Source organism: Sarcophilus harrisii, chromosome 1, assembly GCF_902635505.1.
Source record: "Sarcophilus harrisii chromosome 1, mSarHar1.11, whole genome shotgun sequence".
NCBI classification, from domain to species: Eukaryota; Metazoa; Chordata; class Mammalia; order Dasyuromorphia; family Dasyuridae; genus Sarcophilus; species Sarcophilus harrisii.
In genome coordinates this window covers 366,536,123-366,561,989 of record NC_045426.1, presented here as the reverse complement: position 1 = coordinate 366,561,989, position 25,867 = coordinate 366,536,123, and the positions used below count along the sequence as shown (strand labels likewise).

At 38.7% G+C, this 25,867-nt stretch overlaps 1 protein-coding gene across 1 annotated transcript in view; it reads right to left on the bottom strand.

Annotated features, from left to right (window-relative positions):
- Positions 1 to 485: 485 nt before the first annotated feature.
- Positions 486 to 25,867, bottom strand: part of LOXHD1 (lipoxygenase homology domains 1) — a 275,750-nt gene continuing 250,368 nt past the window's right edge. The window contains exons 38-41 of the mRNA XM_031945992.1: positions 14,892 to 15,062; positions 12,131 to 12,260; positions 10,833 to 10,991; positions 486 to 3,048 (exon numbers count right to left, since the gene is read on the bottom strand). Of these exons, the coding sequence (XP_031801852.1) occupies positions 2,568 to 3,048; positions 10,833 to 10,991; positions 12,131 to 12,260; positions 14,892 to 15,062 (941 nt within the window). The 3' untranslated portion in view covers positions 486 to 2,567. The remainder of the gene's footprint in view (positions 3,049 to 10,832; positions 10,992 to 12,130; positions 12,261 to 14,891; positions 15,063 to 25,867) is intronic.

The window sequence follows — 25,867 nt, the reverse complement described above, 5'->3', positions numbered from 1 at the left end:
GAAAACCTTCCCTAGTTAGCCTTTCTTCCTTGGGGATCAGCCCTTTGTATGTTACCACTTTTTACTTGATCCATTCTGTTTATACTGCAGTTATTCCTTTCACATCACTGAGGTGGAGGTGGGAATAAGAGGTCAGGCACCCCCAAATCCTAGAAAATCCACATAAAATTTTTGGTTCTTCCATTGTATTAGAGAAGAAGTCTTCTGGCTTTCATGAATTTCTTTTTCTTTTTTCCTTGATATTATACAATACCACAAATATATTTTAAGCATTTCTGAGTTTCTAAACTTTTTCTATGTGGTAACTTCTGAGTTAGCTGCTGGCCTTTGAATGTTATCCTTGCCTTCTACAAAATTTCCTTTTATTTTTTATGCTAACTTGACGCTAACTTGTGATACATTGAAACAGAGATAGGGAAAGTCACAATGTGTCAGGGATAACTGTATGCTCAGTAGAATTTAAAACCCCAGCATTCCTAAAGATGACCTGAACCAGATAAAAAATGTAATTGAGAATATTTAACACAAATACAACAAAACATAGGTAATTAACATTTAAAAACTCAACCAACAGGTGGCCCACAAGAATCTTTATGTATACATTAGTGGATATTTTTGAGTTTGACACCACTGATCTAGACCAACCCCTTTGTTTTACCGATGAGAGAAAAGGCTCAGAGTTGAAAGGACTTATATAAGATTACAGAGGCAGCAAGTGCTAGTAAGAGATGGGATTTGAACTCAGTCCCTTTGACTTCAGAATCTGCATTCTTTCCAAGTTGATATATGATCATAGGCTTGAGAGCTAATCTAGTCCAGCTTCTTTTCAAGTTAAGAAATGGAGTCCCAAGAGTTAAGTGGCAGAGCTGAGATTGGAACTTCTCAGGATCTGAATCTTATGCTCTTCTCACTTCCTTATACCTTCTTGCTTTGTGGCAATTCTCAAAATTAGCTCATGCCTGTGGGGCCCTGTCTTCCCTGCTTAATTCATAAACTCCTTGAAGGCAGAGACCAAGCCTTCCAGATTTTTTTTTTGGAAACAGTCTCTGGGCACGATGGGGCCTCGGGGCTGCTTGCTGGACAGCTTCTTGCCCTCTACATCCACTCTGCAAATTGGCTAAGGGTGATTATCAGGAGATGGGTGAGTCACTCGGGGTCTGAGCTTTGCATCCCATCCCATCCCTATTCCCATTCTGTGCCTTGCTGCTACTCCATCGAGCTGGATGCAGAGGGAGACTGCTTTAAATGTTTGCTGAATGAAGTGGTTAACAGTATCATCTCTTTTCCATTGGATTGTAAATCACTGAACAACAACAACAAAAAAAAAACATTTTCCACAACCATTTTCTTCTGCTTGACACTGGATTTATTGGAACAGAAAAAAAGACAGCTTCTTAGCATCCTCAATACTTGCCATTGTGGGGGTTGGTCAGCATTTAATGTTTCAGTTCCAACTTTCCTTTTTAAAGCGTTAATTAAATATGGCTTAAAATTTGACCACCTCAACTTTCCCTTCTCTCCTCTTGCCTCTTTTGGGTAAAGCCCCAATCCCCATCCATATCCTATGGCGTGTCCTAGTCTAGCCCTCCCAACACATGACCTCTGTCTTAGAGAAGGGGAATAAACTAGGATATTGGGAATGTGGAGCATTGGAGGGCAGAAGATGGGCAGATGAGCCTTCCACCATACTACTATCTACCAAAGGATCATAGGATTAGGAAGGATAACTAGATCTGGGAGTCATCTACAAAGAGATGATAATTAAACCCAGGTAAGAAGATTAAGAGAAGGGGGCCTAGGTGAGGGCTTTTAGATCCACCAGGGATCTGAGAGATGGATTATCTTGCCCAACTATATTTTACCTATGAGAAAATGAGATCCAAAGAGTACTTATTCAAGATCATGAAGTCAGTCAGTAGTAGAACTTGGATTTGAACTCAAGTTTCCTTTGTCTCCTAATGAGGTGGGCTTTTTTGCCTTTAACTTTACTAGGGATTGACATTTTCAAAGCCAAATGAATAAAATAAATTGGACAACATGTCTTCCCCTCCCTTCCTTCATCCATCCCTTGGCTAAAAAACCCTCTGTATAAAACGCAACATTGAAAAATGGGACCCACTCAACATGGGACCCAATGCCTTTCCCTGCTAAAGCCATAACCCACCTAACAAACTTCTATCTATTCTGATACAGCTTGTACATAACCTTATTAGGTACATATCCCTTATTAGAATGAGTTTCATGAGGAAAGGCACCATATTTTTTTTAACCTTTCTTTGTATCCACAGAAGCTTAGTATAGTATCTGGAGGCAGAATGAGTGCTAAATAAATGCTTGTTGGGTGACAAAAACAATTGTTTTTGTTAAATAGGCAAATAAGTTGTCCTAGGTTGCACTGCAAATCAGGAGTGAATCCCAAAAGAAAACTCAGAGCTTATTTTGTTGTCTTCGTGTTCAGGGAACACCATGCCAAATGGCACCAATGATACAGAGAAGAGAGGCTTTGGAATGACCAGATGAGTTCTGGATGCCTCCCATGGCAAATAGAAGGGCATCATCACTATTCCTCAGACGGAAGGGAAGAGGTCTCTCCATGTCAGCCCATCTCCCTTCTTTGGGTCTAGCCATTTCCCACAGGCAAAGATCGTAGCTACTCCATTGCTGGTGTTGGTGACCTCCACCCTCTCCACCAGCCAGCCCGAGCTGGGGCCTTTTCCATCGTGCTCCAGCCTCACCTTGCGCAGCTCCCCCAACTCCAGAGTCTCTAAAAAGAAGCGATCAGTCCGGCCTCTCTCAAAGAGGTTGCGCAAACGCCTAGTGAGCTCCCGTTTCCCTGTGTCACCATTGGCCCCAAAGATGGTGATCATGATATTGGCATCTGTGCCGGCTCCAGGTTCATAACCTGTTGTGATTATGATCTCATACTTGACTGGGACCAAGCTCTGGATCTTGCTGGCGAAGCTCTCAGTCACCTTGGTGACCTCAAACACCTTGAAGTATTTTTTCTTTTTCTTTAGGGGAATTTTGTAGTCACAGTTAAAAAAATACCTGGAGAAACGAGGTAGAAAAGAAAGGAAAGAGATTGAAAACTCAAGGGAAATTATCCAAGACCTTCCAGGGGTATAATGGGATAAACCCCAAATTGTTAAACCCCCGCATTCAAGTTCAAAACAAGATTTACCTCCAATTCTCTGTGTAGCCTTTAAGTTTTAGTTTTGTCATTTGGAGGAATTGGGGAATTAGACTGGAAAATTTTAAAGATTATCACCCATCTGTGAAGCTGATGATCCTTCTGACTCTGATTGATATATTACCCTTATTTACTGGCAATAGAATAAAAACATCTCTTTCTTCCAACAGATGACTGTGAATTGAGTGACAAGTACTACCAACCAGGCAGAGGTCTAGATATAAATGTGGGGTCCAAAGGATTTTATTTTATTTTTTTGCTGAAGCAATTGGGGTTAAGTGACTTGCCCAGGGTCACACAGCTAGTAAGTGTTAAGTGTCTGAGGCCAAATTTGAACTCAGGTGCTCCTGACTCCAGGGCAGGTGCTCTATCTACCACATTATCTAGTTGTTGTAGTCCAATAGCTTTTAAAAGTTATAATAAAAATCTGTGAGAATGACTGCTTTTAACTTGCAGGAAGATATGAATTTCTGAATGAAGGAGATTGTACAGGGATATTTCATAGCCTGAGGAATAAGAGGTCCTTGCAGACCTCATGTGAGTGGGTACTACTAAAATAAGAGGTATAAAGATGTGGGGCTACTGAAAAAGCAAAACACCACTAACAAAAAGAAAAGAGTAAGGGCAGACAGGATGGACAGTGTGGTGCAGTGTAAAGTGCATGGGTCTAGCAGTCAGGAGATCAAGGTTTCAGCCCTTACTTTGCCACAGATTATTTAATGACCCTGGACAAATCACTTTATTTCTGATCCTTGTTCTGTCCTTTGCAAAATGAAGATAGTGAACTAGATAGTTCTAACTCTTATTAGAGTTATATATATATATATATATATATATATATGTCTGTATTTGAAAATTCTGAGATTTCTTCTATTTCTCAATCTATGATCTCCTCTAAATCAGAGATTATTAATCTGGAATTTATGTACCTAAATAGATCAGTGAACAGATTTGAGAAAGTATGGGAATTTGAAAAGGAAAAAAATACATATTTTCATAAGTTTATTTCTGTTGTAATCTTGTATATTTTACTTTATGCATTTATCTGATCCTGAGAGTGATTTCATCAGAATGAGAGAAAGATATTATGACACTTTAAAAGGATCAGAATCCCTGGTCTGAATGATTTCCAAGGTCTCTTCCATTTCTAGATCTATATCCCCATGTCTCATTGACGTCTGAAGCTTCTTCATGATCCTGTGTATGTCTAGATGACTGCTAAGATTCTTTTCAGTTCTGATATTTTACAATTCTCTAGTAATCAGAGATGTCAAACTGTTTTCTAGTACGTATAATCTTAAGTGAGATAATGGAAAATATTTTTCAATACCTCAAAAACCCTGTGATTTCATCTATAAGTATGATTCCTTCACTAGGATAGAACATTGTCTCCTAAGTCTTAGGGAAGTTGTTTTCATGATCTGTTTTGGCAAAAACAAAACAAAACAAAACAAAACAAAAAAACTATTCATGTCCTGGATCCCAATCTTCAGGTGATAAGCTTCTTTACACTCAGCCATATGGAGTGTTAAGCAGTGGTGGTAAGTAATGTTAATAGAGCAATACAGGAGTGTGCTGATAAATATTTAACAACCAGGATAATGGGAGTGGGGGAAAGGAGATGTGAGCACCCACACTTTTAAGTTTAATCTTCATTATTATAACTTTCTTAAGTCTAGACAACCGACAGAACAATAAATTAAGTCTTGAATTTTAGGGTTGCTGATTTCTTAGATGTAAATGCTTATGCTGAAAATTTAAGATGGGTTTTAGCGAGCTACCAACACGTGCCTAGAACTCAGGTTACCTCATTCAGTGATGATGAGGAGTCTAGCAGAGTAATGGAAAGTGCACCCACGAGAACCAGGAGAAGCCTATTGGAAACAGGTCAGAGAAGAGACAGAAGGGAGAAGTATACAGATGAAGTAAAGTGATTTGTTCAGGGTCACAAAATAGTCAGTAGCAGAGGAAGGTATGAAACCCAGATCTCCTGCAAATTGCATCTTTAAACAAGTATGAACTAGGTCACTTAAAATGTGTGGAAGTTTTTGCTTTGGTTTGTTGATCTGGAAATAAAAATCATGAATTTGTGTGGTATGCAAAGTGAAGCAGGGCAGGATGGCAGAGCAGATAGTCAGACTCAGAATCAGGAAGGTCTGGATGTACATCCTTCGCCTGACACTTATTATCAGTGTGCAAATCACAGCTTCTCTGTTTCAGAGAACTTTAAGACTTTAAGCTTCAGAGAAAGTGCAGATCTGTATTGCTAGAGAGAGTTTCCTCTTCCAGGAGGTTCCTGGATCAATGAAATCACAAATCTAATCCCTATCCCTATATAAATACATTGCATAATGGCAAACTATAAAGCCTTTAATACTATGTAAATATCTCATAATCATAACATGTAAAGATCTTTTCTAATAAAAAAAAAACTAACTGGGGAAATCTCCCTTTTGGAAGTTCTTATGAATATGAGAGGTTATTGTCTATTTGGAATAGCTTACACTGAGTCTTGCCTAAAATTGGGGGGATGGATGAGATGACCTTTCAAGGTCAGCCTCAGACTCTGCTGATTGGCCAGCATTTGGTTCTAAGAGTTTTAGGCAAGTGCGGAAATGAGATCATTCCTGGGTAGTGAGTGAGGTCAAGCCTGCTCTATAGGGAGTAGAGGTCTGAGCAGAAAGAGCAGTGAGAAGAGACAAAACCATGCCAGATTTGGCTGGGTAAGCAGGAGAAAGGGGGCGTGCCCAAGCAGGGAGCCCTCCTCCTCCATTCCTAGCAGTGAGCTGCCGCAAATATTTGGAGCAGATGCTAAGAGATGCATGCCTTCAGTTACTGCCGTGGCCCATAGTAATTCACATGGAACCTGCCAACAGCACGTCTGGAATTAGAAATGGCAACCATCTAGTGAAGTTTGAATGCTGTGGGGCTCTCAATGATGCATTTCATTTCTAATCATGTAAATGATTTCCAAATGATCCTCTCCTCTCACCCTCCCAGCCATGGCAAGTATTCCTGTTCCCCCACCCCCAGAGAACAGAACATGAAAATCACAGAATATTAGAGCTAGGAGGGATCTTCAAAATCCAACACCTTCTTTTTACTGAAAAGGAAACGGAACTGGGAAGCAGAAGCAAATTTCTTAAGGTCAATGACATTCAATGGCAGAGATGAGACTAGCACCTAGGATTCCTGACTTTCAGGTTTGTGTCCGAGTAGGAATACCTTAATGCAATATTCTTGGAATGGGGGTCACAGAAAGTTAGCCATACAGGTGCATGCACAGATTGGCTAGGATGTTAGAAAGGAAAAGGGACAAATGTTGGAGGGGAGGGTCACTAATTCACTATTGGTAGAATTGTGAACTGATCCAAACATTTTGGAGAGCAATATGGAATTGTGCCCAAAGAATTATTAAACCACCTATATACCTTTTGATCCAGCAATACCACTATTTGGTCTATTTCCAAAGAAAAATGGAGAAAAAGGAAAAGAACTTATATATTCTAAAATGTTTATAGCAAAGTAAGCAATGTAACCTTTCACTCTACCACTGCCTTCCCCACCTCTCCTACCCCTTCCCCAGTCTGTAATATTCCTTGACTCTCCAACAGAGCTATGAAATGTACTCTCTAGAGTGAATCTCTAGGACAATGGAAAATCCAAGTCCTGGCATAAATGTTACTTCCCGATTTTCCTTTCTGAGTTTTAAAATCCTTGCCTAGCCACCCAGACTAGGAGGTCTTAGTTCCAGGTGTCAAAGCAGCTGCAAAAGAGCCTTTCTATTGCTTACATTTGCCTTGATTCTGTATCTCTTCTGTTTTAAAGTAACAAGTCTGAAAATAGAGTTCAATCTCTTTGATGTCTTAATAGATCCTCACTGATCCTTCCATGATAGCTAATAACAATAATAGTTAGCATTTATATGGTCTGGCAAAGCACTTGATATTAAATTCACATCAACTATTATTATCCTTTTTTTTTGCAGAGAAAGAAACTGAGGTTTAGAGGTTAAGTCACACAGCCAATATGTTATTGAAGAATGACTTGAATAAAGATATTCCTGAATCTATATCCCAACACTTTACTAACTACTCTATTTAGCTGTCCACATGTTACTTACCCACTAAGTCTTCTCTTCTCCAGTTCCTTTAACTACCTTTAGTTAGGCACTAGTTCCTTTAACTACCTTTAACTACTCACTCCTAGGATTTGACTCACAGAGTTCATTGTTCTTGGTCAATGTATATCATACATCCCTGTCAGATATCCTAGCTTTGGGAGATGGGGGTGGAGGTCTTCTTGGACCACAAGGTCATTAAGCCAAATGTTTTAGGCAGGTTCTGGCCCGACATAGTGTGGTTCTTATCTTTTGAACATAGAAGTGAGCAGTTGTTTTTACCAAGGTAAAATATGGTTCTTAAACAGCAGTACAACTATTCCTTATATTCCAGACCTCTCACTAGCCTGGTTATCTTGGTCTGGATACCTTATAGCGTATCATTATATTGTTCTTAAAAGGAGACTCTCAGACCTGGACTTAATCCTCCAAATGAAGTCTGACGAAAGTAGAAAACACTAGGACTATTGTGTTGGTTAAGAGGAAGTTGGGAGGCAGTATGATATAAGATGGCAGAAAGAACTGTGTGGGTTTGAATAAGGTCACAACCACTCTCAACCCAAGGTTTCTCCCCTTTAAAATAATGGAGTCAGACTAGATTTTTTTGGGCCCCTTAAATCTCTAAATCTGTCATTCCCCTGAATTGAAGCTTAAGATATAAACATGAGGTGGTGTTAATTCTTTATTTGAAAGGCAATGCACAGTTGTGGTAAGAGTTTTAGACTTTGAATTTGGAAGTTTGGGGTTCAGACCCTCCCCTGATATTTATTTGTTGTATGGCCATGAGTTAAATTTCCCTCAGTTTCTTCATCTGTAAAACAGATTTAATAATATTTCATAGGATTGTTGTGAGGCTCAAATGAGATAATGTTTTTTGGTGCCTTGAGTTTGTACCTGGGCTCTCCATTGGAGGCATTATCCATGCCAGCCTTACTTGCTTCTTATTGGGCTCAGCCCCTGAATTTTCCCCCCACATTAACTAATGAGTGCCTCCCTGTCTTAGCTTCTAGCTCCCTTTTACGGACTATCTTTTCTATTAGAATATAAGTTCTTTGAGAACAAGAGACTGTCTTTCTTTTTGTTTGAATTAGTATAGTTCTTGGCATATAAGAAATGTTTTTCTAAGGCAGGGGATTTAAGGTGCTTTTTTTGGTGGGGAGGGGACTCCAGACTTGTGACTTAACATTGGTTAAAGAGAGCTCCTCAGTGAAAAAAATGCCCTTTACCAATGTAGATTTACAAGAAACAGTCTTTAAAAGATTATCTGGGTGTGAAGAGGTTAAATGACTGGCTTAAGGTCACATAGGCAGTATCCTCTGGCAGGGTCTTGAACCCAAATGGATTGGACTTCTGTAATCCACTAAATTATATTGCTTCTGCAAAGGACTTTGTAAACTTTAAAGCACTATAAATGTCTAACATCATCATTATTAAGATAGATAAAGATCTATTAAGAGAGTACCTCATAAATGAGTTCAAATCTCAATGAGGTTAACTAATTTAGATGAATTATGTCCCAGAATACAGGAAGAATTTGCAGGTACAATCACAGAAGTACTCTGGATGAGTTTTGAGGAACTGTCAAAAACAGAAGGGATATTTTAGGGGAATGGGAATGGGTTAAGTGCCAAATCAACTTTTAAAAAGGTGAGGAAAGTCAATTTTGGGAAACTGGACCAGTGAACTTGAATTTGATTTTGTGTAAAATTTTAGAGAGATTATTAAATCAAAAAATAATCAGGAGGCAGCTTAGTTCCCAAAAAAGAAAAAACTCCCATTCCTAAATAAGTTCCCTTGATTTTTTAATTGAATTCCTATATTGTGTCTAAGACAGTGGATTTTATGTAGTAGCAACTCAAATCAGTGTTAACTGAATTGAATTGAATTAAATTGATAGATAGAAAATATTATTATAGAATGTAAAAATAATGGAAGGTGACATTTATTTAGATTTAAGCTTTTGAAATCATTTTTACAGCTATTCTCTTATTTAATCTTCACATCATTCCTGTGAGGTAAGGACTATTTCTTCCATTTTATAGATGAGTAAGCCTAAGCTCAGAATGATTCATAAGTTGTCCACTATCACAGGGTTTTTGTAAGTGTCTGATGCAAGATTTGAAACCAGGGCTCTCCTGACTCCAAATCCAGTGTTCTTGATTTCAGCGAGGCATGTGACAGTCTCCCATGATAGCTTTGTGGATGAGATTGAGAGGTGTGAGTTATGTGAGAGTAGGGTTAGAGTAAGAGTTGGTTTGAACCACTTAGAGAGTGAACTGTGTATTATTAGTGGATGAATGTCAATCTGTAGAAAGGATTCCAGTGGCTTGTAAATGGGTGCTGTCCTACTTTTGTTTTTATCATCAATTTGGATGAAAGCATAAATGGTATTCCTGTTGACTTAATAGAATGACACATTGTTGGGAGGGATAACTAATATGCTGACAACCAGAACTCAAGGTTTAAAGATCTCAACAACTTAGAATAATGGGCTAAAACTAACAACAAACATGCAACTAAAACAGCTTAAATCCATTTATGTAGAATACAAAGTTAGGGATGGGTACTAGATCTGTGATTTTATTGACATCAGGGACTCCAGGATAAGGAAACTCACTCTTTCAATGTAAATCACTCAGTGATTCAATCAATAAACATTTATGAAGTACCCATTTGGTGCTAAGCATCGTGCTAAGTGCTAGTTAGCTCCGTTTTCTGCTCTCAAGGAGTTTATCATCTAACCAGAAGGTTATATTAGCAAAGGTATAGAATGAGAATGCCGCTTAGTCCATATTTGAATTAGGATAACACTTCTGGATACTACATTTAAGAAAAATAACTAGATGGAATATAAATCAAGAGGAGAGTGACAAGAATAATGATGGGACCAGAAACTCTTTAATGAGAATATTTGAAAGATGTTTAGGATGGACAAGAGAAAACTGAAGGTGTGGACATAAAACTCTTCAACTATCTGAAGGGTTGTCTCATGTGGCAAAAGGGACAAGCTTTTTTCCAGTAATTCCGGAGGGTAAACCAGGAAGAAAGGGTGGAAATTACACAGAAACAGGCTGATCCAATAAAAAGGAAGAATTTCTAACAACCACAACAGTCAGTAAAATGGTACAGATTGCCTCTGGAGGCTGAGAGCATCCTGTTAATTGGACATGCTCAAGTAGGACTTGACATTCTGTCAGATTTCTACAACTGGGTAGAAGGTTGGACAAAATAACCTCTAAGGATCTTTCCAAGCCTGATATTGTATGACTCTGTGATGACTTTTGGAATATTTCCTTGGAATTTCCCTTCAGTGCCTTCCTTATTCCTCAGTGCCCTCATTGAATGCTCCCCAGATGATCTGGTTCTTCCTCCACCCAACTACTCAAGGTTGTGCCCATGACACCAACTCTGCTTTGCCCACAGCCAAATGAGGCAAAAGATTTCATGTCACTTCAGTAGTCTACACATATCCAGTAGGGAAGTCCCACTTAAACCCTTCCTGGGTTCCAGGGAGTTACATACACATTGTTGAACTCCAGCTCTGTGATGGTGATGGTCTTTACATGCCAGAGTATCTCCCTGGGAGGCATCCTCTGTCCTTCTCTGGGCATATGCCACAAACACAGGGCTGCTATGTCACCCACATAGATGCTGTCAAATTCAAATTTATCAGTGGTGCCTCTGTAAGAAACAAAGGATATTTTCAATGAGCCTTTCCATACCTAGTTCATTCATTTATCCATCCATCCATCCATCTATCCATCCATCCATTTTCTTGTCTATTTTATTAATCCATTCATTCAAAGAATATTTACAGAGCGTCTATCATATGTGAAGCACTAAAACTGGGCACTTGGGGATGCAAAGAGTAAATAAAACACAATCTCTGTATTCATTTGGGTTACATTTTAGTTGGGCAGGCAAAACTAATACACAGGAAACAAGGCAATAACTACACAGTGCTGTCTATGCTCAGGATGAACGAATGGCAAGGGGCTGCTCAGGGAAGGCGTTAAAAGGAAGGTGGGATTGTATCCTTGGCTATCCTTGGTAGGACGTGGATGGCAGAGAGGGGTCAGAAGGAGCCAAGGTAAGTCAAGTTATGGAAATGGGCAGGCATATGGACCACAGGAGTGGGAAGGAGTCTATCCTTGCTGCAGAATAGGAAGACTGAAGGTTGGAAAGATCAAAAATATAACTTGAGGATTGGAGTAGAACAAGGGAGAACCTAGACTTAAAGATGATATGATTCCTCAGGCATAAGGGACTATGCCAGCAGATACAACTAAAGAATGTTTTTTGAATAAATCTTTATAAAATAAAAATAATATTAACGGATGCTGATATTAGTGCTTTCAAGACTGCAAAGCATTTTACTTGTATTATTTCATCCTGAGCCTCTCCAGAGCCCTGTGATTTAATTAATCCAAGTATTCTCATACCCACTTTATAGATGAAGATGTTGAGGCTCTGAGTAGTGAGGTAACTGCCTCTAGTAGCTGGTGAATGTTGAGAGGCAGGATTTAAGCTCAGGATTTAGAACTCTTTCTAAAGTTCTAAATCCAACACTCTCCTTCATCACCCTACTTCTTACCTTAGAGAAATCACACCTTTTTATGCTCTTTTATCTCCCAAAGTGCCTAGTGTGCAAATCAGTAAACACTTTGCTAATCTACGTCCCAGAAGCAGATGTTGGAAGCTCCTTCCCCCTCCTCTCGTCCCCCTCTCTTACCCATTCCCTTCTTCCCTCCCTTTTCCATCTCCCCTTCCAGACTCCCCCCAACTCCCTCAGGCTCCCCCCACCCCACCCCGCCCCTTACTTTCTAAACACTCTGTGCCTAGGGCTGTTTTCTATGAGGAATTCTTTGGATCGGTCCTTTCTTCCTTCCAGAACTATCCAGGCATTCTCCCTGGTATCTGAATCGCCGGTTTCTATGACGATCTCATAAGCTGCAATAGAGGACAAAAGCCGCACATTAGAGAGAGGAGGCAGCTGCCCATAAGTGGGGATCTGGCAGAACAGCCCGCGTCTCCCCGGTCCCCTCTTCACCTCCGAGGAGCGGGGACGTGGGGGTGGGGGGGAGCTGAGGTTAATTACTGGGCTGAAAGGCTATAAATAGAACCCATGATGGAAGGAACCGGTTTTCCCCAAAGATTCAGGAGCTAATTAAGCAATATTCCCGTTCTGTTTATTGTAATGATTTCTTCACCATGTAAGCAGTGGGGCAATCTGAAATCAACTGCAGTATAGAGGACTGCCGGGAAGAGGAGGGAGGAAGCACTGGTGGGTGGGGCATGGGGGAGTGGGAAGAAGCTGTTTGTAGGGGCCTGGCTTTCAGAGCCTCACTGACAAAAGCCTAAACTCTGTCCCACATTTCACCATTGGTGACACATTCATCATTCATATTTTGAAAGATAATTGGGTAAGCAGGGGTGGGTACAAAAGGGGTGGGTAGGAAGGTGGACCATGGAAGGTTCCCACAGAAATATGCAAAAAGGGTTCTGAATCTTTAAAAAAAAATTTTTTCCTTCCTTCCTTCCTTCCTTCCTTCCTTCCTTCCTTCCTTCCTTCCTTCCTTCCTTCCTTCCTTCCTTCCTTCCTTCCTTCCTTCCTTCCTTCCTTCCTTCTCTCTGAGAGATACTTTTGTTTCCTTAGTGCCTATTCTAATTTTGTCGATTTCTTTTTCTTATTTCTATAGCTAAGATTTATAGTATAATATTGAATAATGGTGGTGATAGTGGGTATCCTTGTTTTACCCCTGACCTTTTTGGAAAGATGATCAGTCCCCAATACCAGTAATGCTTGTTGATAGTTTTAGATAGATACAACTTATTAATTTAAGGGAAATCTCATTTATTTCTAGGTTTTCTAGTGTTTTTTAAATAGGAATAAGCATGGTATTTTGTTAAAAACGTTTTTCTGCATCTATTGAGATGATCATATATGATTTCTGTTGTTATTGTTGATATGGTCAAGTATACCAATTGTTTTCTTAATATTAACCTGTCCTGAATTCCTGGTATAAATCCCACCTGGTCAAAGTATATGATCTTTGTGATCAATTGCTATAATCCCCTTGCTAGTATTTTATTTAAAAATTTTCTGTCAATATTCATTAAGGAGTGAGTGCAGTTTAAAACTGTTTAACTACATTTAAGTGCATATGTGCTGTAAATAATATCATTTTTGATTCTCACAATAATTTTGTGAGATTGGATTTCTACCCCCATTTTATAGATGAAGAAGCTGATCCAGAGAGTAAACTGACTCATGTTATATAACTAGTGAATTTATGACAGAGCCAGGCCTGGAACCTAGGCCTCCTGACTCAAATCCCAAACTCTTTCCCCTATGTTATACTGCCCAAGGAAGAAGAAAATATCTAAAATATTTTTTTTTCTTCTTGGCAAGGGAAGTGGTTGATTGGGACTATTAACTATGTGACCTAAAGCAAGGTTTTTTTCCCCTTTCAATGCCTTAGTTTCCTCATCACTCATTCCTCAGTGAAGGGATTGAACAAGATGATCTCTAAGATTCCTTTCAGTTCTATTATTCTAGGCTATGAAGCAGCAGCCTGCCACTAAGCTCTCTGACATGAAAACAAAGCAGAGGTAGTCTCATGATACACAGCCCAGCTTAGTCCCTGGAGAGAGAACTAGCCTGATATATGGTGTTTTCTTGCCATTTGTTTAATTTCCATGATTCATGACCATGAGCAGTCAACAGCATTTTGTTGGTGTGACTTGAGTGATTTTTCTGTCTTAAAAATATGATCTCTGCCTTCTGACTTGTAAATCTAAATGTATCCACCCATCCTAATGGGCACCAAGGTAGGCTAAAGAATATGAGACTGGAAGTCTTAACAGTGTTTTCTTTTCCTACTCTAAGCCAAAGAGCTTTAAGCCTCTTTCTCTCTGACACCTCCAAGGTCTACATAACAGACTTGAGCCTTGTTGTTTCCAGCTCTAGACAGGATAGGGATAGAGTAGCTGGATAGGGCTCTAGATAGAGCAGGATGGGATTGGAAGAATACTACTTGTCTACAAAGACCTCTTAAAATTTCTACCGTTTGTGACATTCCCCCTGACTTTGTCAAAGTCTCTTAGCACCTCTCTCAAAGGTTAACTCAGGGCCCACATTAACATGGTTTCGACATTAATATGATTTCAGAGGCACCGGCAGAAATCCTTTTTTCCTTGTCAATCTCTCCCAATCTCTCTGAATTTCCTCTATTATGAATTAATGGCTTTGAGTTAAGGCATTGTTGGCTCCTATGATAATGCAACCATATCACCTGAGAAGTTACCCTTTTTTAGGGGCTAATTTAAATAATGAATCAGCTGGAATTTCAGAGAAAGGATAACACAGAGAAGTTGGTTCTAATGACAGTAGAGAAAAGGTATGATATTTGGAGTTTTTAGGTATCAAGGAGACAGTGCACCAATTGCTTAGGGTGTTAGGCATGTTTGGGGGGCCAGGAAGAATGACTGGAAGCTCTGAGACATGGAAGTATACTGAAAAGCAGAGAATTCCCTCCACTTTCCAGATCTTTTTAAAGCTCCTTCAGCTTCTAGACTTACTGGTTTCCTCCATCTCCTCCAAGATCTCATTGTTGGCACAGCGCAAGTCTCGGACTGTCTGTCTGTCGTCCTCGCTTTTTGATAGCCAGCGTTCACATGGGAAGCGAAATGTCTCATCCCGGGAGTTATCCCTCACATCTACGTAGTTCAGATGCCAGCCAGAAAATAAGCCTGTAGGGACAAGGATGAGACAGGGAGTCAAACTTACCATCCTCCTCTTCCCCATGTACCACCCTCCGCTCTTCCACAGAGATCCAGCTCCTAGCTGTGTGACTTCAGGCAAGCTCATTTCTCTCTCTTGACCTCAAGTTGTTCATCTATAGAATGGGTGTCGGGGGAGGAAGACTGAATGAACTTTAAAACTCCTTCCAGCTCTAAGTGTTCCTGGCTCCCTTTGGGGAGAGAATCTCTAAGAATCATCAAAAGTAGGACATCTGTCTGGCCTAAAGCAAGTTGAACTGAGATCTAAAGCCTATGTAGATCTTGGTAAAGAGACTGTGACTAGAGGCAGCTGTTGTAACCTTTGTCTGTTGGAGTAAACTAGCTGAAGCTACCAGATAGCACAGAGAGCCTGCAGTTGCTGGCCCCTCAGGAAGAGCCATAAAGGCGGCATTGTTGAACTTTGCAAGTCATTGTGGAGAATCTGAAATACAGCTGCTATTTGTCGAGCATGGTTGGGAAAACAGACCAATTTTTCACAGCTCTAAGGTTGCAGGCAGACCCCTGGGTGTGTGGCTGTCAATAGTGTTGTAATTTGCATTGCATAGTGTATGAGGAACATTTCATTGAACTGCAATAGGAGTTGGTCTGTCTAGTTGTTTCTCAGTTCCTGAGAACCTTGGAAGATGGAGGTCATTGCTTTACCTTTTTTTTTTTTTTTTTTTACATATTATATATACCTCTTTTTTACTTTCATTTCTTCATTCATTTTTTTGTTTGTTTTGCTGAGGCAGTTGGGGATCACACAGCTAGGAAGTGTTAATTGTCTGAGGTTGGATTTGAACTGAGATCCTCCTGACTTCAGGACTAGTGCTCTATTCACTGCCCTCATTTGTTTATTTAACAAAAAATTTTAAAATACCTATTATGTGCACTATAATGTTCTAGGCATTGGGAGGTAGAAAATAATAAATGATGTGAAGTCTCTACCTTCAAGGAGTTTATTATTCAGCAGCAGATGAAACAACAAAATACTTTTGTTGAAAAGGGGAAAAAAAAGGGCAAAGACCAAGGATGGGTGATGTCACTGGTGTGAATACTCCCTCTGCTGATACAGATCCCACGGACTCTTTGAATTTTGAAGATGGTCTTTGAGAGTCATGGCCAGAGAGTTCATTATCCTGCAGCCAACCTTCTGATGATGTCTTTCCAAACCTTGGAGGACCACACAGTCCATCACTAGGTCTCTACTCAAAGTCATTCTAGCTTGGTAGGACATGCTTGACTTGTACTGTGCTGGCTTCCTCTTCAAGACTGAACCCAAAGTGACTTCCATACCATGATGAGTAGGACAGAAATGGAAGAAATTATACTGTAATATTATGTTATAATATACAAGTTAAAACACAAATGCCAAAGAGAGATCAGAACAAGATTCTCATGTCAAATTCAAGGCAGAAAGGGTTACTGGGTAAGAAAGAAATCATAGAAGACTTCATGGAAGAGGTTACTCGAGTGCTACCTTGAAGAAAGGGAATTGTTCATTTTTCTGAATTTTTATTAAATTTACAATCAAATAATTTTATTAACTTGCTTTTTAATTTTGTGTTTTTGAATTTAAGAATATTGTTATTAACTTAATTATTTTTTTATTCCCCTCTCCCACCTATCTAGTTGGGTTCTTTATATCCTTGGGGAAATTCCTTTGCTTAATCTGAAAATGGGCTGATTGATAGACTTTCCTAGAAGGATGAAGACAATCCTAGTCCATTCATTCTGACAAATCTCTATTAAGTGTGTGTCTCTGACTGCTAGACTCTAGAGACAATAGACAAGGTATTAATTCCTGTCCTCTATAGTTTATACTCTAGGACAAAGGGCACTTACCTAGGGTATATGAACTTAAAAAATATTTGGATAACTATTTCGTTACATATTGTGATACGGGAGCCACTTGCCAGTATCCCATGGATTACCGAAGGAACTCTGGGAGGATCCTACTCACGAACAGCTCTCAAGCACTGCTTTTTCTTTATTATGTTTTTGTGTCCCTATTCGGGCACCATATGTTGTGATATGGAAGCCCCCTGCCAGTGACTGCTGGAGCTCTAACTCAGACCTGTGGAATGGATCTCCTCATGTGAGAGGATGATGATGATACAAGGAGATGGAGAAGCAGTTGCATTGTCTGACCTCTCTTTTCTTCCTTCTTGCCTCCAATTTATTTCATTCCCAATTCACAAGGAACATCCAAGAAGGCTGCTTTGCAACTCCTTCAAGTTTATGATTCACAGCTGTGGAGGCTTTTGGAAAATTGACCTGACCCTTCACCTAGGCATAATCCTTAACAATTACAATTGCTTTTTCTTTTGCAATCCTATGTAATTTATTTTATACATTTAAAAACATGATTGTGAGAAGGGGTTCATGGCTTCACAAGACCAAAGGGATTCAGGGCAAAAAAAGTGAAGTGTCCCTGCTCTAAACAGATGTTGGGGGATGAATATAAATCATACACTTGCATCCCCAAAAAGCTTAAATAGAAAATTTAAATTTCAAAGAGGTGGTATAAAGGCAAGAGAGAAGACAAACTTAAGAAAGTTTCCAAGGATCATACCACCAAGGGTGGGGGGGAAGGGAGGTAGGAAAGGAGAGGGGAGAGAAAGAGAGGAGAGAGAGAGAAAGGGGGGGAGGGGAGAGAGAGAGAGAGACACAAAGACTGAGACACACACAGAGATACAGACACAGATACAGAGGGAGGGAGGAAGGCATACACACTCTCAGTTAGAGGCAGAAAGAGTTTGGAAGAAGGAAGGAAGAGTACTTTGGGCAAAGTTATTTTGACACTGAGTTGGCAGTAAATTTGCTCACTTTTCAAACAAAAAAAATCTACCTTTTGGAAAAGAACTGAAATTGTAGCACCCAACTCCCCAGGGTCAACTCAGCTTGAGGTTCCTTAATGAGGTCTTTCTGGGTGGCTTTTACTTGGTTTTCTTCCTTTTGAGAAAAGATCCTCTTTCCCGAGAAGGCAGGACACTTTTAGATATTTCCCACCTCCACTGTCCTAAACAGGGAGGAATGATTTCACTAACAAGATTAAACACTATATAGCAAACACCAAGGAACAGGGATGACTCTTTGGTGTCAATCAACCAGCACCTACCCTGTGCCAGGGACTGTGGTAGAGACTAGTGACACAAAGGATGAAACACCCCCAGCTCTCAAGGAGCTCACACTAACACAGGAGAGAATATGCAATGAGGAACATTGCTGGGGGGTTTGTAATCATTCTGGTTATTCAGAGCAAAGAATGAAAAGGGCTAAAACATTCATTTGTGTTTTCCAGTTCCCCCTTCAGGAACTGCAACCATTTTTCTGTATTTGCCTTTCTTGCCTTTTACCCCAGGATTTTAAATTGACCCCACTAAGATACTTTTGAAGTTTCTATGGATCCAAAGGTTTAGAACCTTTAAGGAAGACCTAGATAGGCACTCAGGGATCTCATAGAGTAGAGACACAAAGAGCCTAAGGCGTTAACCCTTCCCAACATTTTTGACATTTCACTTCCCAAATATCTCCAAATCATTCCAGGTAGGGTGATGTCCATTTTGCCTCCAAATGAGGTCAATCTTGTGATGGTCTCTTCTTTGATTTCCTGGGATTCTGGAGCATAATATAATTTAAATCAGTCTGTTTCATGGATAGAGAAACTAAAAACCTAAAGTGAGGAGTAATCATGCTCAGGGAAGTCAGCAGCAGAGCAGGGACTGAACTTTAGGTCCTGTCAGTCTCAAGCTTCGGACAATAAGAGATAAGCAAGGATACCTCGAGAAAAAAATTCGTCAACAGGGGCAGCCAGTGGTGCAGTGGATAGAGCACCAGCCCTGAAGTCAGGAGGCTCTGAATTCAAATTTGACCTCAGATACTTAGCACTTCCTAGCTGTGTGACTCTGGGCAAGTCACTTAACCCCACTTGCCTCAGAAAAAAAAGAAAAAGAGATCCGTCAACAGAAAGTACCAGTTTGGGTTTCAGGGACATTGAGTAAACAAGATAGTAGTTCAGATTCAAGAATAGGGCCAGCAGCAAACAAAACAAGTAAAGAACTGCCTATGAGGTTTTTTGTTGTTTTAATCAGAAAAGCCCTTATTTTCAAACTATCTCTTTGGAATCCCTGCCTGAATTTGTCTCATTCTTAAAATACCCATTAAAGTTTTTCTATGGTTTTTAAAAGATGCCAATTAAAATAAAAATACTCTGAGAAATATTGATCAATATTACTTCTTCAAGGAAGGGATATCTCATCTCCTTTTCAATTCCTATAAAAAGAGAATTGATTGTACCATGCTATTAATCAGTCCCAAGTGGGCCCTCCAAGGTTCCATATGGTGTCAGCTAAGTGACTAGGAAGTTCCACTTTCTATTCCTGTAAAGAGGTCATACAAATCAAACATTTCTGGCCTGGCTTTCTAGATCTTGGATGGAGATTACTCTAGCACTTGGCATAAAGTTCTTCCTTTTCCTTTTCCATTTAGACCCTATGTCAGACAAATCCAAATCTCCCACCTTTTTCAAAATTGAGTTCAAAACTTCTCCCTTCATTTTCCACAGATTTTTCTCTTTAAAAGTGCCAGATGGATTTTAATTTATGTATACTTTTTATTGTTTTTTTTATTTTGAGTGGAATGTCCATTGATTTAGATTATATTTATTTTTGTATTTAATTTTCATCAGCTTTGCTTCCAGGCAAACAGAAAATAAACCTTTCATTCTTAAAAAACAAAACAAAAACAAAAACAAAAACAAACTAAAAAAACCCTCTTTCTTTTAGGAGCCCTTGCTCACTGACTGTCTTTCTAGTTGGATTTATTTTCTTAGATTGCAGCCTTCCAAATGTATCATACTGGTATTACCTCCCATACATTGGCTGTAAACATCTCTGAGTACAGAAATTGTGATTTCTATTTGTTTATTATCTGTTTTTTTTTTAACCACACACTGTGCCTGGGACCAGGTTTTGCTCAAAGAGACATCATCCAATAAGTGCTATCAATGGATTTTTGTAGAGTAAAAGTCTTCACAATGGTGGCTAGCCTCCCCAAGGGGCATGACTTCACATATATGGAGGCATAGTGTAACCCCAAGAGGTAAATAATAAACTAATAGGAACATAAGAAGGACATACATATATATATATATATATATATATACACATTTATTTCTGTGTATATAAACAGATTATGTGTGTGTGTATATATATATATATATATCTTTCTATATAAAAGGATAACAAATATAAAAGCATTGCATGGTCCTATAAAAAAGAATATACAGAACTAAAACTCAGAATAAGCTGGGGCTGGTGATGAATGCAAAGGACAACAAAAAGGGCTTTTTTGGGTTTTGGTTTTGGTTTTTGTTTTTGCTATGTTGATAGAAAGAGAAAGATCAAAGAAAGAATAGGGCAGCTGCTCGGGATGAATGGCATCAGGATAATGGATGATGAAGAGAAGTCAGAACTATTAAAATCTTACTTTGTTTCTATTTCTTCCACCAAGAGAATGGTACTCAGATTATGAAAAATATACCAAAATTGGTGAACAAGGAGTTGAAAACCAAGATGAATGAGGAGGTTTTTAAAAAACAAAAGAAAAATCTAGGTGTTTTTGGTGAGATGTGTGTATGTATTATATATCATATATATAGCTATATATTTGATATATTCATATATAATACATTATAATATAATATACATTATATGTTATATATAGCAATATGTGATATATCATATTGGAATATAGATAACATATAATACATGCTATAATATGTAATATATCATATTATATAACATGTTATATATTGTAATATAGATGCTATATAATATATATTATGAAAATATAGAGCATATACATAGCAATGTGATTTATTATATATTATAATATAGATGCTATATAATACATATTATAACAGAATATATCAGATATAGCAATATGTGATCTATTAATTATAATATATATGGCACACAGTATAATATATAATATATACATACATGTGCATATTATATGCACACGTATATACATAAACGTATACATATAATGATTGTAGAACCACTCTCAGTCATCTTTGAAAATTTGTGAAGAATGAGTGAGATGGTACAGGACTGGAGATGGTCAAAGGTCCTAATTTTCAAGAAAGGGAAGAGGGTGGAGCCTACAAATTACTGGTCCATGAGGTTGACACTGATATCTGGCAAATTTCTGGAATGTATTATTATAGGGGTGGTATCTGAGCATTTAGAAAAGGAATCAGTGATTATTAAGAGTTAGTATGGCTGTGTCATGAAAAGCCATGCCAGACCAGCCTCATTTTGCTTTTGGGCAGTTCCTAGAATAGCAGATCAGGGAAATGATATGACATAGCAAAGTTTTTCATCCAGTCCATTGTTCTACCTTTGACACATTTTCACCCTAGTTTTTACTGACAAGATGGAGTGATAAGGTCCAGAGGATGATACAGTAATTTGGTTTCAGAATTGTTTGAACTCAGGAATATCCATCAATGGTCTGATGTCTATTAATGGCAAATCTCAGGTTGGTGGTCTGTCCTTGGCTCAGCATTTAACACTCTTAACAATGACTTAGATGAATGTACTGAAGGTTTGCTAATCAGATCTAAATAAGGCACAGAGCTAAAAGATATTATTACTATATTTTATGGAAAAATCAAGATATAAGAATTTCTCAAAAGGCTCAAAGTAAAATCAAATTTTAACTTGTAAACCTATATATTTATTGAATTTATTTAATATACATATTTATAATTTAGTTGTGGATTTTTTCCAAGCATCTTCACAAGTATATGATGACAAATATAGAGCTGACAAGCAGTTTGTGCAAAGATGATCTGAAAATGAACTGAAATCCAGTATAACTCAATGTGATCCATGGCTTATAATGTCTTAGATGGTGTAAAAGGAAATAAAAGTTTTACTGGAAGAGGTCACAGTCCCAATAAACTCTGATTACAATCTAAAATCCTGTGTTCCCCTATGATCACCTTATTTGGGGGGGAGGCACTGATAATCTGGGTTCATAAGAATGGTGAAATCACTAGCCTATGTGATACAAAAAGGTATACTGACTAGTTTCAGCTGTTAAAGTAAATATGACTGCTTTCATTTTTGTGTTAAATGGTAGTCAACTCTAGGATGGGGGAGAGAAAAAAGGAAAAAAATAAATTTACATCATAACTTTATTGTATATTTAAAAGGAATAGCAAGTTGCATGTAATAGATTTGCAATTTCAGTTTTTTTTTTCTCTACAGTTATGGAAAGTCTTATTTTGTTTCAAAAATCAAAAATTAAATTAAAAAAAGAAAAGATGGGGTGTGTATGTATGGGGAAATATCAGGTCTGTTCAAGTATCTGAAGGTTTGTCATTTGGAAGAGATAGTAATATGTGTTACCCTTCTCCCCAAGCCTCCATTTTGAAGAACTCAGATCAACCATCTTTTATTCTCTGGACTTTGATACCATATTTTTGAGCAGGTACCTTCTTCCCTCCCTTTTCAGGTCCCTGTTATGTGATATCTTTTCTCATTTGAAAGTAAGCTCCTTGAGAACAGAGAGTTTTTTGTGCTTAGCAGAGTGTCCATCTCAGAGCCAATGCTTAATAAATTTCTGTTGACTTGATCTGATAACTAATCCCTGTTTGCTCTTTGATTTTCTCAGAAGCAGATCCTACAGATTGTCAGAGAAAGCTGATGATGTTGTGGGGTCACTTTGGCAAAAGGATATCTGGAGACCATGATCAACAGCCATAGCTTTGGTTTTGGACCATGCCATTCATAAACTTTCTTGCAAAATCCATATACATACATCTGTGCATGTATACATATATACGTATACACATGTATTTATGTTCCACTAATATTTCACATACACACTGCATATTTTTACATATGTGTGCAACATATATGCTACAGAGTAATATAATAGACACATGCCGTGTAACATAATATACATACACACATATATATATATATGTACATATATAATATCTACCATGATCAGGAACAGAGGACAAAAAGGTACTTAGTCCATATTTTCCAAAATAATGCTAAAGCTTAATAATTAGGGAGTTACCTTTAAAATTTCTTACTGAAATTATGCAAGAGATGTAAAAACTGGAGGTATTCCAAAAAGGAATGAAAAAATAACATTTTTAGAAGAGAGAACTGGAATACAATGGAGTTTGATGGGAAGAATATAGCTTCTGGAATGAGAAGACTTGTGTTCAGATCTCCTTCTGGAACTTAATACTTTTGTAATGTGGGTTGTATAATTGAACCTCCCCAAGCCTCAGTTTCAACATTTGCAAGACAAAAAAGAGTTGCATTAGCTGACCTCTGAAACTGAGGTCCCAGGAAAAGGGGATGCTAAGAAAAACCTGTGCCAGATAGACAATTGGAAGGTGGGGTTACAAAGCCAAAAAGCAATAAAGTTCTTACCTCGAGGAGCTTTCATTATTTTGGAGAAGACTGACTGATCATTCATTTAATCAACAAGTATTTATTGAATACTTACTATGTCCCCAGCCTAAGGCAGATTTGGCCTTTGGACTCCTCTGTTTCATTAACCCCTGTGGCTTTCTGTTGCCTCTAGGATTCTAGGACATATTTTCTTTCTTTAGTTTTTAAAGCCCTTCACTGTAAGGCCTTGACTTACTTACTCTCCCTCTCATGGTCTGTAATCCAGACAATTTAACCTTCTTGCTGTTTAATCTCCTTTCTCCAGGCCTTTGCCCTGGCTGTGCTCCATGATTAGAATGCCCTCCCTCCTGACGTCTGTGTCATGGAGTCCCTTTCTTCCTTTAAGTGCAACTCAAAAACTTCTTCTGATCTCCATCCCCTAACTCTTCCCATACTACTTTATATTTAACTTCTTTGTTTATATTTGCATTTTTTTGGTTGTTCAATCCTTTTTCAGTCATGTCTGATTCTTTGTGACCCCATTTAGGGTTTTCTTGGCAAAGATACTGGAGGGGTTTGCCATTTCTTTGTCCAGCTCATTTTATAGATGAAGAAACTGGGGTAGACAGGGTTAAGTGACTAGGGTCATGCAAGCTAGTAAATGCCTGAGGGCAGACTAGAACTCATTTGACTTGTCCTATATCCTCTAGTAAATAAATAGTAAAATAGGAACTCAACTCTTGGTCTTTTCCCACCAAGTCATTTCTCTTTCTAAAATACCTAACTCACTCTGGCTCACTTACCGCTTGTTCTAACCACTGAGCTCATGAGCCACTGCTTACTGCCCTATTGCTTAGAGAACATGAGCCAAAACTCAGCAATAACTCATCAGAATAACATAATTCATGCCTTTTCTGGTAAAAGAGCTGCAGACCTCATATGATGATCATAGCACTGTACAAGTCACCAATAGCCACTAAAGTTCCTTTACTGTTCTACACCTCTGAGCCCTTGACCCCAAGTGAAGGAGCCTTACCCAGGGGTGGAAATCTCATTACAAAGTTTCTCTCTAGCTAAGCAGGTGGTTTATCTTACCTTGTTATCACAGTGAGAAAAAATGCTGCCTTCTCTTTGCAGAGATAAGGGCTGAATCCTGAAACAAAACCAGCATTCTGAAGAGGAAACACTATTTTTATTAGAAAGGGTGATATAAAAATTAATAAACACAAAGGGTAACTACATAGCACAGTGAATAGAGCACCAAGCTTGGAATCAGGAAGACATTTTCATGAGTCCAAATATGACCTCAGATACTTACTAATTGTGAGACCCTGGGAAAATCACTTAACCCTGCCTGCCTCAGCTTCCTTATCTGTGAAATGAACTGGAGAAAGAAATGGCAAAGTACTCCAGTATCTTTTCCAAGAAAATGCAAAAAGAATTAGATATAACTGAAAACGACTGAACGATGCATCCATTTATATCATAGGACTGTTTTGAAGGTCAAATGTAATACAAGCAAAATTTTTGTTGATTTTAAAGTATCATATAAATGTCAGCTACAAGCAGGCAAATCAGCCCAGCTGGAGCATCAAAGCACCGAAAGGAAGAGGCAGGAGGCAGCAGCTACTATGGAATCAAATCACCACCATTACTTTACTACCATCTTCCCTCAGGCCCCAGTGGAGATGGATTAAGATGCTAAACCTTGGTAACAGCAGGGTCTCACAGATCACCAGCCCTGCTTTTAGCTTGGGCCCCAAAGCTATCACTGAGGGGAGCAATCATTGCTTCCTCACTCTAGCTAACACTAGTATCTGACCAACTGTCATCAGTGGGCATGGAAGCTCCAGAGTCCCTCAATTTTCCATCCAAACTCCAGTTCAGCTTTTAATGCAGATCTTCTAGCCATCATCCTCTGTGTAGCAGTCCCTATGGAGATGTAGTCTAGCAACTGTTTCTGCAGGGGCTGCAGCCGCAACTATTGATGACATAGAGAAGAAAGTTCTCATTAACAAAATTTTCTATTCTGTTAAATAGTTCAGCAATCAGTCAATTACCATTTAAGTGCCTACTACGTGCCAGGCCTGTGCTAAGTGCTGAAGATACAAAAAAGGTAAAAAATAAATAGAAGGTCTTTGGAGCTCAAAAAGACTTATGAGGGAAGCAGCATGCAATATATCAAAGTACTTATTGGTTAAATTGGAGAAAATCTCAAAATGAAGGTCCTAAGAGTAAGAAAGCAATCCCTCTCACTGAAAGGTAGGATTGCAGAAGGTGGAACTTTAGATGTGACCTGGAGAAGGTGAGGAGGTAGAGATATTATGAAAGTAAATAGGACTTGATAAC